This window comes from Thalassophryne amazonica, chromosome 16, assembly GCF_902500255.1.
Source record: "Thalassophryne amazonica chromosome 16, fThaAma1.1, whole genome shotgun sequence".
NCBI classification, from domain to species: Eukaryota; Metazoa; Chordata; class Actinopteri; order Batrachoidiformes; family Batrachoididae; genus Thalassophryne; species Thalassophryne amazonica.
The window spans coordinates 77,356,262-77,373,923 of NC_047118.1; the positions used below are offsets into that span (position 1 = coordinate 77,356,262).

Genomic DNA, 17,662 nt, shown 5'->3' on the forward strand with positions numbered 1-17,662 from the left:
GCCATTAAATAAATGACTGAGATTATTGCTGCAACTATTACTGTCAATGTTGATCCTTATTAATTTGGTCCATATAGTTGGAAAAATGCCAGCTTTTATCTCAAACCCCAAGTTGACTTTCTGAAAATAATTTTACTCTGATTAACATTCAAGGGGCTGAAATCAGAAAAATCATATTAAAAAAGAATTAAAAGTTTGTAATTAATTTAATATTCAATTATTGCAGCTCAATTCATTATCAAATACTGTAAAACTTTAACAACTGAACATTTGCTGGAATTTGTTTAAGAGTCATAGCTGGCTGATGGGTTCCTCAGACTACAGAGCACTCTGGTGGTCACAATCTGAAAGGTGTCTTTGTCTCTGCTGTGTTGTGTCCAAGTCCCGTGGTGGACAAAGTCTCACACAGGAGCAGTCTTAAGATGAGGGGCAAATGATACAGGCTGAGCAAGGATAACAGACTGGGGGCGAGTCCAACGTCACTGGCGCATCCGCAAGTGGTCAAAGGTCAGCAGTTAGGAAGAACTGCAGCAACGAACTACAGAAATGCCTGTTCCAATAACACAATGAGCTGTCTGAATAAAAACCACAGACCCAGAAACAACCCCATGGTGTTTTACACAAAGATGCAAATGAGTTTCATCCAAGCAGAGTTTTGATAGGCTCCGATGAGGCCCGCCCACAAGAAAAAGTAGCAGTTCCTTGACTGGCCACTTGAGAGTGGATCCAAAAGCGAGCAGGCTCCCATTAAAGTCCAGTCCTGTACAATTTCAGAACAGAAACATGTTTACAACCTGGTACAATTTTTTTATAAAGTTATGCATAATTAAGTGTGTGGTCACTCTGAGCGACCACGCCCCTAAATATGCATAACTTTGTTTTCCCATTAAAGTCCATATAAAAATGTCCAACTTCAGAACAGAAACAAACATGTTTACTACCTGGTACAAAAAAATATTATAAAGTTATGCATAATTAGGGGCGTGGTCACTTTGAGCAACCACTGCTGGGCTAAACACAGCCACCTCTCGCGGCATTCGTAGCCCAGAGGCCGCTTGATGCGGCTGCTAGCTCTTGTGGAGAGCTGCGTCTGTCGTTTTGAGCATTTTGTCACAAACCCCTGGAATAATGTGGCTCATCTAAGATGTATCTGTTGCAGTATTTGGAGACTGAAGTTCTCTTCGGCACTTTTAGCAGCTATCATCTGTTAGGTCCTTTCGCGCATGATGACTGCGAAAATAAGCAGCTCATAACGTTTAACGTCCACACCAAAGCTGACTGTTATGAGAGCCACCGTGCAGTCCACAAAATGATTTCATAAACACTCGAGAACAGAGGTTAGCCTGTTATCTGGTTCAGACCCTAAGATAAGTGCGTGTTTAGGCTTCTTTTGTCACACACTGAGTCGCCACACTCCTCCCCTTTATCCACTATGGGTTCATCATGACGGAGCCAAAGTCAGCAGTGCCAACGTGGTGATGCCCACATATGGGTTTCATATAGAGTGCTCCGTGTTTCTACAGAAAACCTACAGGTGGCGTCCCGCAGGGTGTATTTACAGTGGAGGGTTCCATTTGTTAAATTTGACTTAACCGCTTCATTGGGAAGCTTCATGTCACAAACTCGAACATTATAAAAAACAAAAACAAAAAAAAAAGCAATGTTTATGTCACAGAAAGAACAGCAATATCGAAATGTAAGCTATCGCAATGGTTTCATTCTTATCAAACTGAAATGTGGGGGCGGAGCTTCCAGACTGAAGGCCGGTGGCGTGGCTTCAAGTGGCTGACAGACAGGCCTGCTGGACGCTCTGAGCCCAAGTGTTGAGCAGTTCAGTCACAGAGTGTTTGTCAGGAAGCTGCAGCAGCTTGGATGTCATGTTCCTGTGGACCGTCTGCAGGAAGCCGTTGGCGTCTAAAAAATAAAAATTCAGACAAAAACACAGGTTTTAGAGTCACAACAATTTGACCTGGTTTTCAGACATTCTGTTTCAGGTTTCTCACCGTACTGCGTGCCGTCATCGGCCCAGTAAGGACTTTGTTCTGGATAATCTGCTGGAACGCTGAGCTGCAGGGGAGGAACGCTGGGAAGGTTTTTATCATCTGGAAGGAAACGAGAGGGGATGATGAGGAGTCACATGACCACTGAAGCATCTACAGGCATCATGTCAACATGACCACCAATATCATGACCATTCAGAATAAAAGAACGTCCCACTGGATTTTTCTGTCCTCGTGTGATCTCAGTGTTTTACACTGTGGCGTTAGTGTGTGTGTGTGTGTGTGTGTATAATATATATATATATTATATAATTTTTTTTTAAATTTTTTTTTGAACACCATGCGATTTTGCAAGTTCTCCCACTTAGAAATAATGGAGGGGTCTGAAATTTTCATCTTAAGTGCAGATCCACTGTGAGACACATAATCTAAAAAATAAAAATCCGGAAATCACAATGTATGATTTTTTTAAAATAATTTATTTGTATGTTACTGCTACAAATAAGTATTTGAACACCAACCAACCAGCAAGAATTCTGGCTCACACAAACCTGTTATTTTTCTTTAAGAAGCCCTCTTATTCTGCACTCTTTACCTGTATTAATTGCACCTGTTTGAACTTGTTACATGTATAAAAGACACCTGTTCACACACTCAATCAATCACACTCCAACCTGTCCACCATAGTCAAAACCAAAGAGCTGTCTAAGGACACCAGGGACAAAACTGTAGACCTGCACAAGGCTGGGATGGACTACAGGACAACAGGCAAGCAGCTTGGTAGAAGACAACAACTGTTATGATTATTTATTAGAAAGTGGAAGAAACAAGATGACTGTCAATCTCCCTTGGTCTGGGATTCCATGCAAGATCTCACTTTGTGGGATAAGGATGATTCTGAGAAAGCTCAGAACTACACAGGAGGACCTGGTCAATGACCTGAAGAGAGCTGGGACCACAGTCACAAAGATTACATTAGTAACACATGATGCTGTCATGGTTTAAAATCTGCAGGGCAGCAAGGTCCCCCTGCTCAAGCCAGCACATGTCCAGGCCCATTTGAAGTTTATCAGTGACCATTTGGATGATCCAGAGGAGGCATGGGAGAAGGTCATGTGGTCAGATGAGACCAAAATAGAGCTTTTTGGAATCAACTACACTTACCATGTTTAGAGGATGAGAACAACCCCAAGAAAACCGTCTCAACTGTGAAGCATGGGGGTGGAAACATCATACTCTGGGGGTGCTCTTCCGCAAAGGGGACAGGATGACTGCAAGGTACTGAAGGGAGGATGGATGGGGTCATGTATTGCGAGATTTTGGCAAACAACCTACTTCCCTCAGTAAGAGCATTGAAGATGGGTCATGGCTGGGTCTTCCAGCATGACAATAACCCTAAACACACAGCCAGGGAAACTAAGGAGGGGAATTTCAACATCCTGGAGTGGCCTGGCCAGTCTCCAGACCTGAACTCAATAGAAAAACTTTGGAGGGAGCTGAAACTCCAAACCTGAAATATTTGGAGAAGATCTGTATGGGGTAGTGGACCAAAATCCTTGCTGCAGTGTGTGCAAACCTGGTGAAAAACTACAGGAACCGTTTGACCTCTGTAATTGCAAACAAAGGCTACTGTACCAAATATTAACATTGATTTTCACAGGTGTTCAAATACTTATCTGCAGCAGTAACACAAATAAATTATTAAAAAATCTTTGGTCTTGGCTATGGTGGACAGGTTGGAGTGTGATTGAGTGTATGAACAGGTGTCTTTTATACAGGTAAAAAGTTCAAACAGGTGCAGTTAATAAGAGGGCTTCTTTTTTTTGTAATTTTTTTATTTTTAAGTTTTCAAATATACAAAAACAGAGGGGAAAAAAAAAACAATGGGGAAGAGTGCTGTTACATTTGGTCAGAAAATGAATAATCAGTATTCATTGATAAAAATATTGTTCAAGTAAAGTCCGATCTTGTATATTTCACATATTCTGTCCACTTTGTCCATGTTTCGTAAAAAGAGTCTCTTTGGTTCCAAATGATGGAGGATAGTTTTTCCATCTTGTAGATATCGTGGACTATTTCTATCCATTCTTCCACCGAGGGAGGGTCTGCCTTCAACCATTTTCTTGTGATGGCTTTTTTACTTGCAATTAATAGGATTGCCAATAATTTTGTTTCATCCCTTCTCCAATTCTGAACATTTACATCTCCCAAATATAAGCATTCAAATGTAAACGGCACTTTAGAGCCAAAAACATAATTTACATGATTGCAAATCTGTGACCAGTATGATTTGAGAATACTGCAATCCCAAAAAATGTGATAGTGGTTGGCCCCAGAGGAGCCACAGAGCCTCCAACATGAATCCCCACTCCCTCTGTGTCTTTTCTGAACAGGTGTGGTAAAGAACCTCGTAATACTCTTCCATCCAAACTCTCACCATGTATTAGATCCTGTGGTCTTCCACTGAAGATGACAAATCTTTTCCCAACTTTCAATTGAAATATTCAGATTGCCCTCAATTTCCCATTTTTTCTTAGTGTGCTCTGTGTTACCTTCTTTACTTAACTGAATTGCTTTATACAAATTAGATATTATATTGTTCATAGAAATTGATTTTGTTAGAGTTAAAAAGGTGTGTATAAATCCTAATTCACTGTTTTCCCATAATACTTTGATGTTTTGATCGAAATGTCGTCGGATTTGTAAATATCTATATAAGTCGTCTTGACGAAGACCATTTTTTTCCTTCAGTTTTTCAAAGCTCATGAACACCCCCTTGTGGATGAAAGAGTAGTACGAAGTTAGACCGTTTGAGATCCAAGTTTTAAACCTGTTATCTTGAGTATTTGGCAAAAGTCTGAATCATACGCTATCCATCTTAATATCCCAGAGATTTTCTCCAGTTTACACATTTTTAGTACCCCATCCCAACATTTCAGCATAGATTCGTACATAAAATCCTTCATGGTGTTAAATTTTTTTCTTAATTTTTTATCTGACAATATTGCCATAATTGGTATTTTTTCTGTTTCTACCCTTTCAACTTCCTTCCAGCTGGCTGAGTAGGTTGGGGAACCTAAACATATCAGAGGTCTAATTTGGGCCGCATAGTAATATTCTTGAAGGCAAAGTAGCCCGAGTCCACCTTTCTCCTTCATCAACTGTAGCGTTTTATATTTAACTCTAGCTTTTTTGTTTTGCCAAATATATTTACCCAACATTCTATCCCATTCATCAAAATATTTCTGTGATATCCAAACTGGTAAACAATGAAATAAATACAGTAATCGTGGAAGGATGTTCATTCTGATTGATTTCACACAAGAGTGCAAGCCCAAAAAGGGGACTGTGCTCCACCTCTGTAAATCTGTTAATTTTTGAGATTAATGGACCATAATTTGCGTCAAAAAGTTTATCAAAATCTATTAAAACAACTCCCAAATATTTGATGTTATTTGAGTCCCATTTCCATTTATATGTGTTTTTTTATACTTATTGGTGGCTTATAGTTTATTTTTAACACAAGTTTTATTTATGTTGATTTTATATCCAGAGAGAGAACCATATTTATCCAATACCTACATTAGTTTGGGTAGACATTGCGAGGGCTCAGTCAAAAACATCAGTATGTCGTCCACAAAAAGGGCTAGTTTTTGTTCACCCGAGTCAAGGTTTACTCCTTTGATTTCTGTAGTCTGTCTTAAAACTTGGCTCAAAGGCTCGATGAATAAAGCAAATAAAAGTGTGGAGGCTCCACACCCTTGACGAGTGCCTCTCTCCAAGGTAAAAGTTTTGGTCAAATCCCCGTTAATCTTTATTCTGGCAACTGGTTTGTTGTATAGCGCAGCAAAAGTGTCAATAATATTATGATGGAAGCCAAATTTAGCTATTATTTTATATAGAAATTCCCATCGTACCGAATCAAATGCTTTTTCAGCATCTAAACTTATCATGAGTGTTTCCAAATTACATTTTTTGACATGTTTCACAACTAATAATGTTTTTCGAATATTGTCCTGAGTCCGTCTCTGTCTAATGAAACCTGTCTGGTCTTTGTTTATAAGGTCTGGTAGAATTGTCTCTAATCTTTTGCATAAAATAGAGGTAAAAATTTTGTAATCTATGTTGAGCACACTTACAGGGCGATAGTTTCCACATTGCGTTTTGTCTTTATTTTCTTTTGGGATTATGGAAATGATGGCTTCTTTCCAAGAAGGTGGTATACTTTTCTTGACAATAACTCCAACTGAACATTTTCACCAATGTTAAGACTAGATGTTCTTGCATAGCTTTATACCACTCTGAATTAAATCCATCAGCCCCTGGGCTTTTGCCATTTTTCAATCTCTTTATTGATGCTAAAACTTCTTCCTTTCTTATTTTTTATGTCAATCTCTTATTTTGATCCTCTGAGACTTTAGGTAAGTTTAGGGATAATAAAAATGCGTCAATGTCTTCACTGCTCCCTAATTGTGGTTGAGAATACAATTTCCGGTAATATTCTTCAAAGCATTCTTGTATTTTTTCAGGGCTAGTCTCCACAGCATTTGTTATTGGGTGTTTTATTTTATGTATTGTCCATTCTGCCTCTTGTTTTCTTAATCTGTAAGATAAAAGCTTGAGTGCTCTCCCGCCTGCGTCGTAATATCATTGTTTTGTAAAAAGGAGATTTTTTTTGAATCTCCTGTGTGTTTATAGCATCTATCTCATTTTTCACTTCTTTTATTTTTAATTTGACCAAATTATTTAGTGGAGTGTTCTTTCACAAGTTCTTTAAGTTTGGTTTCTAATTCTTGTATTTTTTTAATTTTACACTTCTTTAGAGTAGCAGAGATTGCTATTATCTTTCCTCAAATTACGGCTTTCAAAGCATCCCATAGACCTCATCTATGGGATGAGACCTCATCAGTGTCATTGTATTCAAGATAAGACAATTTCCTTTTTCAGGGTGTTTTGAATGTCAGTATCTTTCAAGATATTGGAATTTAACTTCCATAGGGTGGATCTAATCCTGCTGCTAATACTGACTGTTAAATACACTGGTTCATGATCTGATATGGCACAAGTTCCAATCTCACAAGTCAATCAATCAATCAATTTTTTTATATAGCGCCAAATCACAACAAACAGTTGCCCCAAGGCGCTTTATATTGTAAGGCAAGGCCATACAATAATTATGTAAAACCCCAATGGTCAAAACGACCCCCTGTGAGCAAGCACTTGGCTACAGTGGGAAGGAAAAACTCTCTTTTAACAGGAAGAAACCTCCAGCAGAACCAGGCTCAGGGAGGGGCAGTCTTCTGCTGGGACTGGTTGGGGCTGAGGGAGAGAACCAGGAAAAAGACATGCTGTGGAGGGGAGCAGAGATCGATCACTAATGATTAAATGCAGAGTGGTGCATACAGAGCAAAAAGAGAAAGAAACAGTGCATCATGGGAACCCCCCAGCAGTCTACGTCTATAGCAGCATAACTAAGGGATGGTTCAGGGTCACCTGATCCAGCCCTAACTATAAGCTTTAGCAAAAAGGAAAGTTTTAAGCCTAATCTTAAAAGTAGAGAGGGTGTCTGTCTCCCTGATCTGAATTGGGAGCTGGTTCCACAGGAGAGGAGCCTAAAAGCTGAAGGCTCTGCCTCCCATTCTACTCTTACAAACCCTAGGAACTACAAGTAAGCCTGCAGTCTGAGAGCGAAGCGCTCTATTGGGGTGATATGGTACTACGAGGTCCCTAAGATAAGATGGGACCTGATTATTCAAAACCTTATAAGTAAGAAGAAGAATTTTAAATTCTATTCTAGAATTAACAGGAAGCCAATGAAGAGAGGCCAATATGGGTGAGATATGCTCTCTCCTTCTAGTCCCCGTCAGTACTCTAGCTGCAGCATTTTGAATTAACTGAAGGCTTTTTAGGGAACTTTTAGGACAACCTGATAATAATGAATTACAATAGTCCAGCCTAGAGGAAATAAATGCATGAATTAGTTTTTCAGCATCACTCTGAGACAAGACCTTTCTGATTTTAGAGATATTGCGTAAATGCAAAAAAGCAGTCCTACATATTTGTTTAATATGCGCTTTGAATGACATATCCTGATCAAAAATGACTCCAAGATTTCTCACAGTATTACTAGAGGTCAGGGTAATGCCATCCAGAGTAAGGATCTGGTTAGACACCATGTTTCTAAGATTTGTGGGGCCAAGTACAATAACTTCAGTTTTATCTGAGTTTAAAAGCAGGAAATTAGAGGTCATCCATGTCTTTATGTCTGTAAGACAATCCTGCAGTTTAGCTAATTGGTGTGTCCCCTCTGGCTTCATGGATAGATAAAGCTGGGTATCATCTGCGTAACAATGAAAATTTAAGCAATACCGTCTAATAATACTGCCTAAGGGAAGCATGTATAAAGTGAATAAAATTGGTCCTAGCACAGAACCTTGTGGAACTCCATAATTAACTTTAGTCTGTGAAGAAGATTCCCCATTTACATGAACAAATTGTAATCTATTAGACAAATATGATTCAAACCACCGCAGCACAGTGCCTTTAATACCTATGGCATGCTCAAATCTCTGTAATAAAATTTTATGGTCAACAGTATCAAAAGCAGCACTGAGGTCTAACAGAACAAGCACAGAGATGAGTCCACTGTCCGAGGCCATAAGAAGATCATTTGTAACCTTCACTAATGCTGTTTCTGTACTATGATGAATTCTAAAACCTGACTGAAACTCTTCAAATAGACCATTCCTCTGCAGATGATCAGTTAGCTGTTTTACAACTACCCTTTCAAGAATTTTTGAGAGAAAAGGAAGGTTGGAGATTGGCCTATAATTAGCTAAGATAGCTGGGTCAAGTGATGGCTTTTTAAGTAATGGTTTAATTACTGCCACCTTAAAAGCCTGTGGTACATAGCCAACTAACAAAGATAGATTGATCATATTTAAGATCGAAGCATTAAATAATGGTAGGGCTTCCTTGAGCAGCCTGGTAGGAATGGGGTCTAATAAACATGTTGATGGTTTGGATGAAGTAACTAATGAAAATAACTCAGACAGAACAATCGGAGAGAAAGAGTCTAACCAAATACCGGCATCACTGAAAGCAGCCAAAGATAACGATACGTCTTTGGGATGGTTATGAGTAATTTCTCTAATAGTTAAAATTTTGTTAGCAAAGAAAGTCATGAAGTCATTACTAGTTAAAGTTAATGGAATATTCAGCTCAATAGAGCTCTGACTCTTTGTCAGCCTGGCTACAGTGCTGAAAAGAAACCTGGGGTTGTTCTTATTTTCTTCAATTAGTGATGAGTAGAAAGATGTCCTAGCTTTACGGAGGGCTTTTTTATAGAGCAACAGACTCTTTTTCCAGGCTAAGTGAAGATCTTCTAAATTAGTGAGATGCCATTTCCTCTCCAACTTACGGGTTATCTGCTTTAAGCTACGAGTTTGTGAGTTATACCACGGAGTCAGGCACTTCTGATTTAAAGCTCTCTTTTTCAGAGGAGCTACAGCATCCAAAGTTGTCTTCAATGAGGATGTAAAACTATTGACGAGATACTCTATCTCACTTACAGAGTTTAGGTAGCTACTCTGCACTGTGTTGGTATATGGCATTAGAGAACATAAAGAAGGAATCATATCCTTAAACCTAGTTACAGCGCTTTCTGAAAGACTTCTAGTGTAATGAAACTTATTCCCCACTGCTGGGTAGTCCATCAGAGTAAATGTAAATGTTATTAAGAAATGATCAGACAGAAGGGAGTTTTCAGGGAATACTGTTAAGTCTTCTATTTCCATACCATAAGTCAGAACAAGATCTAAGATATGATTAAAGTGGTGGGTGGACTCATTTACTTTTTGAGCAAAGCCAATAGAGTCTAATAATAGATTAAGTGCAGTGTTGAGGCTGTCATTCTCAGCATCTGTGTGGATGTTAAAATCGCCCACTATAATTATCTTATCTGAGCTAAGCACTAAGTCAGACAAAAGGTCTGAAAATTCACAGAGAAACTCACAGTAATGACCAGGTGGACGATAGATAATAACAAATAAAACTGGTTTTTGGGACTTCCAATTTGGATGGACAAGACTAAGAGTCAAGCTTTCAAATGAATTAAAGCTCTGTCTGGGTTTTTGATTAATTAATAAGCTGGAATGGAAGATTGCTGCTAATCCTCCGCCCCGGCCCGTGCTACGAGCATTCTGACAGTTAGTGTGACTCGGGGGTGTTGACTCATTTAAACTAACATATTCATCCTGTTGTAACCAGGTTTCTGTAAGGCAGAATAAATCAATATGTTGATCAATTATTATATCATTTACCAACAGGGACTTAGAAGAGAGAGACCTAATGTTTAATAGACCACATTTAACTGTTTTAGTCTGTGGTGCAGTTGAAGGTGCTATATTATTTTTTCTTTTTGAATTTTTATGCTTAAATAGATTTTTGCTGGTTATTGGTAGTCTGGGAGCAGGCACCGTCTCTACGGGGATGGGGTAATGAGGGGATGGCAGGGGGAGAGAAGCTGCAGAGAGGTGTGTAAGACTACAACTCTGCTTCCTGGTCCCAACCCTGGATAGTCACGGTTTGGAGGATTTAAGAAAATTGGCCAGATTTCTAGAAATGAGAGCTGCTCCATCCAAAGTGGGATGGATGCCGTCTCTCCTAACAAGACCAGGTTTTCCCCAGAAGCTTTGCCAATTATCTATGAAGCCCACCTCATTTTTTGGACACCACTCAGACAGCCAGCAATTCAAGGAGAACATGCAGCTAAACATGTCACTCCCGGTCTGATTGGGGAGGGGCCCAGAGAAAACTACAGAGTCCGACATTGTTTTTGCAAAGTTACACACCGATTTAATGTTAATTTTAGTGACCTCCGATTGGCGTAACCGGGTGTCATTACTGCCGACGTGAATTACAATCTTACCAAATTTACGTTTAGCCTTAGCCAGCAGTTTCAAATTTCCTTCAATGTCGCCTGCTCTGGCCCCCGGAAGACAATTGACTATGGTTGCTGGTGTCCCTAACTTCACATTTCGCAAAACAGAGTCGCCAATAACCAGAGTTTGATCCTCGGCGGGTGTGTCGTCGAGTGGGGAAAAACGGTTAGAGATGTGAAGGGGTTGGCGGTGTACACGGGGCTTCTGTTTAGGGCTACGCTTCCTCCTCACAGTCACCCAGTCAGCCTGCTCGGGATCTGCCAGGGGGTAACTAACGGCGGCTAAGCTACCTTGGTCCGCACCGACTACAGGGGCCTGGCTAGCTGTAGAATTTTCCACGGTGCGGAGCCGAGTCTCCAATTCGCCCAGCCTGGCCTCCAAATCTACGAATAAGCTACACTTATTACAAGTACCATTACTGCTAAAGGAGGCCGAGGAATAACTAAACATTTCACACCCAGAGCAGAAAAGTGCGGGAGAGACAGGAGAAGCCGCCATGCTAAATCAGCTAAGAGCTAGTAGCTACGCTAAGCTAGCGGATTCCTAAAAACACGCAAAGTGAATAATGTGTAAATAATTTAGAGGTGATTCAGCAGAAGGAGTGCTTTAGTTAAGGCACGTAAAGATTACACTGGGAAAATACTCTATGCATATCATTCTTGAACATTTAAAAAAAAAAAAAATCTTCGTGAATAAACATTGTGAGCTGAGGAATAATGAGTATAGTCGCACACTCTATGGTTATTTTCCCTTCAAACGTCAATTATTCCCACTTCTTTCATAAAATTATTAACCTTTCTATAAATATTTTTAGCATCTGGTCTGCCATTTGAGCTGTCAGTTTTTGGTTGTAATCAAATGTTGAAATCACCTCCCTATATTGGAATACCTTGACATTTAGTTGTAAGTGTTTCAAATACATGTTTATATATTGACCAGTCACTGCCAGGTGGCATGTACACATTTAACAGACTCACTAATGTTCCCTCCAGTTTACCTATGACCAAAATGTATCTTCCTTCTTTATCCTTACATTCAGAAATATATTCAAAATTCACTGCGTTGGACAACAAAATTGCTACTCCTCTACATTTCCCAGAGCTGTGAGAAGAAAAATATACTTTAGAGTATCCCATTTTGTTCAATTTGGCATGCTCACAATCATCCAGGTGAGTCTCCTGAAGAAATGCTATCTGGACTTTCTCCCTTTTCAATTGTGTTAATATTTTTGATCTCTTAATTGGACTGTGTATCCCATTTGTATTTAGTGAAAGAAATTTTACAGACCGGGCTGACATATGAGTGTATTACCAATTAACAAAGTCATTAAACATGGCACTCTTCCCTTCCCTGCAAAGAACAACAGAGTGTAATACAACAACAAAAAGAACAGAAATGAACATGACTCCCTATGTTGGGGTCTGCGCAATAGACCCTCTTGTGTCCCAGGGGGCGCTCTAAGGCAATGACCCTGCTCCTGTCAACAGTGCAGGGGATCCTTATGGCTATAACAGTGCTATGTAAACTCCCATAGTAGAACCTTCAATATTACAATATTTTACTCACCCAGTCATTTCAAACTTATCATATTTCAATCAAAGGGACATTTTCATTCAAAAGACCTCGCAGTCTTAAACCTTTACTTCGTGCTTGGGCTCGGGGATGTTCTCCGAAATGCGCGTACCTTCTCCTTGTAGCTGGGGTCCCGCTCTGAATCAGGTGCATTCTTCCTCGCGCGTCGGTCCACCCGGGTCCAGGTCATCTGTTGGATGTGTTTCACAAGTGATGTTGGTGTCTGTATGAGCTTGACTGCGTATCCCCTTTCACCATATCCTCTGCCGTCTCCGCTGCCGTGTCATAGATCATAACTCCATCGCCATGTCTCACACGCAGCCTGGCGGGGAAGAGTGTTTGAAACCGCACGTCTTTCTCTTTTAACACTTTCCAGATTTCAGCGTATTCTCTCCGCTTTCCAATAATGGCAGGTGGAAAGTCCTGGTCCAGGGTTACTTGTTTATCTTTCCACTTGAAACCTTTCATTTGCCAGGATTTACGCAGCACCATTTCCTTGGTTCGGAAACTTAAAAACTTCACAATAATGGAGCGGGGTGGGGTGCTTGGAGGTGGCATTGGTCCCAGGGAGCGATGTGCTCTTTCGATGTGTAACTCCACATCATTTGGCAGCTGGAGACCCTCACAAAGTAAATGGACTGCATTTATATAGCACTTTTCCATCTGCATCAGACGCTCAAAGCACTTTACAATTATGCCTCACATTCACCCCGATGTCAGGGTGCTGCCATACAAGGCGCTCACTATACACAGGGAGCAATAGGGGATTAAAGACCTTGCCCAAGGGCCCTTAGCGATTTTCCAGTCAGACAGGGATTTGAACCCAGGATCTTCTGGTCTCAAGCCCAACACCTTAACCACTAGACCATCACCTCCCCCAACAAAGCAGTTTTTCCACAAAAATTCCCATTTCTGACGCCTCTTTCTCTGCATTTTCACTGACCCCATAGATCCTCATGTTTTCTCGCCTGCCACGGGCCTGCATGTCAGTTAGCTGTTCTTCTAACTTCGAGCATAGTTTTAGCAAGCCAGTAGCTACGTCCTCGGTTGTTTGAATTCGTTCTTCGACCTTTTCTATTCGGTTTTCCGTCACCTCTAGTCTGTTACTGACTGAGGAAATGTCACGTTTCAACTCTTCAAATTGGCCCCTGCTTTCTTGTTGAAACTGTTTTAGGTCATGTAGGATCTCGGAGTCTGCCATCGTGGGATTTGCTGAGCAGGTGTTAGTTAGCCTTGTACACGGAACCCAAAACGTGCTCTTCTTTCCCTTTTTTGTGAAAAAATAGTATATGATGATGTCTGGCCCGCCTTTTAATACTTTATGTATATGATATTTCTCATAACGAATGGGCCTTTTTATAAGATTTCTCGAGTCCGCTCAGGAGTCTATCTACTGTGCTGCCAGCGTTGCGGTGTTCCAACCGGAAGTCCAAGAGGTCTTCTTAAAGAAAAATTAACAGGTCTGTGTGTGAGCCAGAATTCTTGCTAGTTGGTAGGTGTTCAAATACTTATTTGCAGCAGTAACATACAAATAAATTATATAAAAAAAAAAAAAAATAAAAAAAATCATACATTGTGATTTCCGGATTTTTTTTTTAAGATTATGTCTCTCACAGTGGACATGCACCTAAGATGAAAATTTCAGACTCCTCCATTATTTCTAAGTGGAAGAACTTGCAAAATCGCTGGGTGTTCACTTATTTTCCTCACTATATATATATATATATATATATATATATATATATATATATATATATAAAGTGAATTCATGAAAACGATATTAGTTACAAAAAACCCAGGAAACAGGAAAATATAACAGGAAAATAAAGTCCAACATCAAAGGGGAAACAAAATGTGAAAATATAGAAAAAATATGAAGTTTCTATTTTTAACAAGATCGAGTGTTTGAACTCCTTAAAAATAGGAATCAAAGGCCGAGGACCCGGAGAAGAGTTATGGAGTCATAGGTCAAAGGTGTTTGGTGATGCCAATATCTTTGCAGAAGAATGAACGTCCAAGTCTTTAGGGTCCTGGTGCTGCCTGTCTGATGGCTGTGGGACTTGGACTCTAACCGGTGACAACTGGATGTCTTTCGTTCCAGGTCTCTGTGGAGGATCCTTGAGTACCGCTGGAAAGACTATGTCAAATGAGCAGTTCCTTCCTAATACTCAGATGAAGAGCATCAGCTCCAAAGTTTTGTCTATGTGCTGTGTTCCTCTGAACATGCAGGTGCCTCAGAGGTTGGAGGAGGTCAAGTACACACCCACATTTCACCTGGCTGGGGGTGGATTGGGTCTGCCTGCATGGTTGCTAGTCTGTTCTGTAGAGTGGTGGTGGTGGATCCAGCAGTGCCTACTCCCAGATGTGACCCATGGTGACACGGTGATGTGCAGCCCCAGAATAGAGGAGGAATGGAGAAGGAGCGTGAAAGACAGAGGTCTGAAGAGGAAGAGGACATAATAGTTGCAAAGAAACTAGTGGGGGCTGAAGATGACAAACTGGGAGCAGAAATACTCCAGGGTGCAGTTTGGACAGAACAACTGGAAAAGGGCATCAGGAGTGTGAGTCAAGTATTACGACACGGTCAGGTTTAGAAGACCAGAAGTGACGCATGGGGGGTGAGAATTGCAAAGAAGAATTAAGAACTCTGAGATGAATGTGTGGAGTTACTAGTAAGAGAATGAAAGGAAGAACCACAGCAGGAGACCCACTGAAGAAAGTCGTGTATCGGTAAAAAAAAACAAAAAAAAAAAAACAGCGCATCAGCCAAGCAGGAGAACAAGAGTGGAAGGATGAAGTCGAGGTGGACAGGAGGAGTAAAGGAAGAGTGGAGGAGGTCGGGACCGGAGATAATCAGAACCATCAACCCACATGAGGGAAAAGAAGATTAATACAGAAACCAATCAGAGACAAGTAAAATTACTAAATAAAATGAATTTATGGAGAAAATTTTCCTTCCTCTAAATACCTGTCAGCATTTATTTATTCTTCCTCGCTAACTGCCAAATCAGAGTGTTTCACACAATAACCGCTTTAAGTTCAATTTAACTCCATCAATGTTCTTTGTTTACCCAGTTTGCAGACGAGGTGCACGGTGCCGTTGTTGCTGCAGTAGGAAGGATCCAGGTTGACCAGGAACTTGACGTCGAGGCGTGCCACCTCACCCTGCAGGATGTTAGGGATGGTCTGTCGCTCATCATCCTCGTTCTTCCTCTTCCGAGAGGAGCTGCTGGTGGTCCTGAAAGGAAAAAACAAAAACAAAAACCACTTTGGTACATGGAAGCCAATATCACACAGAGAAAATTAATGTTCAAAACACCACCAATCACCCCAAAATGATTGGTGGTGTCCATTTCATTTCTTTCATGAATATACATCCATTCCTGTAATGCAAATGTTATTCCTCAAAGAAAGATTAGAAGGGACTTGCGTATTTCTCCTTCTACAGTGTAGAATATAATTAATATATTGGATTTTTTTCATCTTGCTAATTTATTTATCCATTTATTTAGGCTGCCAGCCCAAGGTGAACACCCATAATCTCACTGCATTAAAAACCGCCATTCATCAGTAGCCGATATAACCACATGGGCACGGGATTACTTTGGGAAACCTTTGTGAAGCACTACAATATCAAGTTACATTTACAAATGCCCCTTAAAACCTCACTGTTCAAAAAAGAAGCCTGATGTTAACCTTGTCCGGAAACAACATCAACTCCTCTGAGCTCAAAGGAATCTGGGATGGACCATGACACAGTGGAAATGTGTATTGCAGTAAGATGAATCAATATTCCAGATCGTTCTAGGAAGAAATGGACAATGTGTGCTCCAGACAAAAGACAAAAAGGACTATCCAGACTTATCAGCAACAAAGCCAGGATCTGTCATGGTATGGGGTTGTGACAGTACCCTGGCCAAGTCACACTTCTGTAACAGCAGCAGTAATGCAGGAAAGTACATTGAGATTTTACAGCAACATACGCTGCTTTCAACATGACATTATTTCCAGCAACGTTCCTACAACTGCAAAATCACATTCTGCACACATTACAAAAGCTTGGCTGTCGAAGAAGAGGATACGGGTATTGGACTGCGCTGCCTGACCCATCCACAAAAGAGAATGGGTGGAGAATTGCCAAAAAATAAAATAAAAATGCTACATCGACGACCCTGTACTGTTGCATACCTTAAGACATGTTTGCAAGAAGAATGGGACAAAATAACACCTGAAACGCTTCATCGCTGGGTATCCTCAATGCCAAAATGTCTTCAGTGTTGTGAGAAGGAATGGCAACATTAGAAAGTGGTCAATGTTTCATATTAGGAATACTAAACGGCATCATGTCATTCTCCACTTTAACATAAAAACCCGTGACCTACACAAGGGGTGCTCCATGGATGGCAGTCATAGCAGGGGCAAACGTGCGGTGGAGGGAGTGGTTGAAGACTGGAGAGCGGATGTTGGCCATGACAGCATCGAGCAGTGGCTGGCACAAATACTGCTGTTTGGTGGCGACTGGTGGAGGAGGCGGAGTTGGCTGTAAAAAGTCCAACAACACAATTGAAAGTCAACGGATAAGCGACGGAAAGCTAACAAACTAATGATAGCTAAAGAGCTAATGACAGCTAAAGAGCTAAGGACAGCTAAAGGGTTAGTGAGAGCCAAGGCGCTAATGAGCTGGAACCACGTAATGCTGTATTCCAGATACCTCAAAATTCAGTCTTAATCAGTTCATCTACCTTGAGTTCTGAAGACATCATGGCAGTATTTACACTCTACATCATGCCAATGTTTATGTTCCACGTCATTTACCACAAAAATAAAATCTGAAGTTTTAAACTGTCTGTGCATGATCTTAAACTCAAAATGTTTTTAGTCTTCAATAAAAAAATGACATTCTAATACTTCATTTTGAATACCTTGACAAACAAATGCTGATATCAGACATGTGACAGGACTTCCCGTTTATGTTTAATGTCTAAAGCTTCTTGGTGTTCTCGGACGCATTGTGAGGCAATCTTACCACGGCCATGTCATTCTTCAGCTTCTCCAAAGCGATTTCACACTTCTGCAGCGTCTTCAGAGGACACCTGCAGGTGAGAAACAAGCATGAAGCCATCTGTGTTGAGAATTTGGCAGTTGGCG

General features: G+C 40.6%; 1 protein-coding gene across 2 annotated transcripts in view; it reads right to left on the reverse strand.

The window, feature by feature from the left end:
- Positions 1-81: 81 nt before the first annotated feature.
- LOC117527568 (mediator of RNA polymerase II transcription subunit 15-like) overlaps positions 82-17,662 on the reverse strand; it is a 51,695-nt gene continuing 34,114 nt past the window's right edge. For both annotated transcript variants that reach the window (XM_034189971.1, XM_034189970.1), the window contains exons 9-13: positions 17,541-17,607; positions 16,897-17,054; positions 15,586-15,752; positions 2,004-2,102; positions 82-1,914 (exon numbers count right to left, since the gene is read on the reverse strand). In XM_034189971.1, the coding sequence (XP_034045862.1) occupies positions 1,778-1,914; positions 2,004-2,102; positions 15,586-15,752; positions 16,897-17,054; positions 17,541-17,607 (628 nt within the window). In that variant the 3' untranslated portion in view covers positions 82-1,777. The remainder of the gene's footprint in view (positions 1,915-2,003; positions 2,103-15,585; positions 15,753-16,896; positions 17,055-17,540; positions 17,608-17,662) is intronic.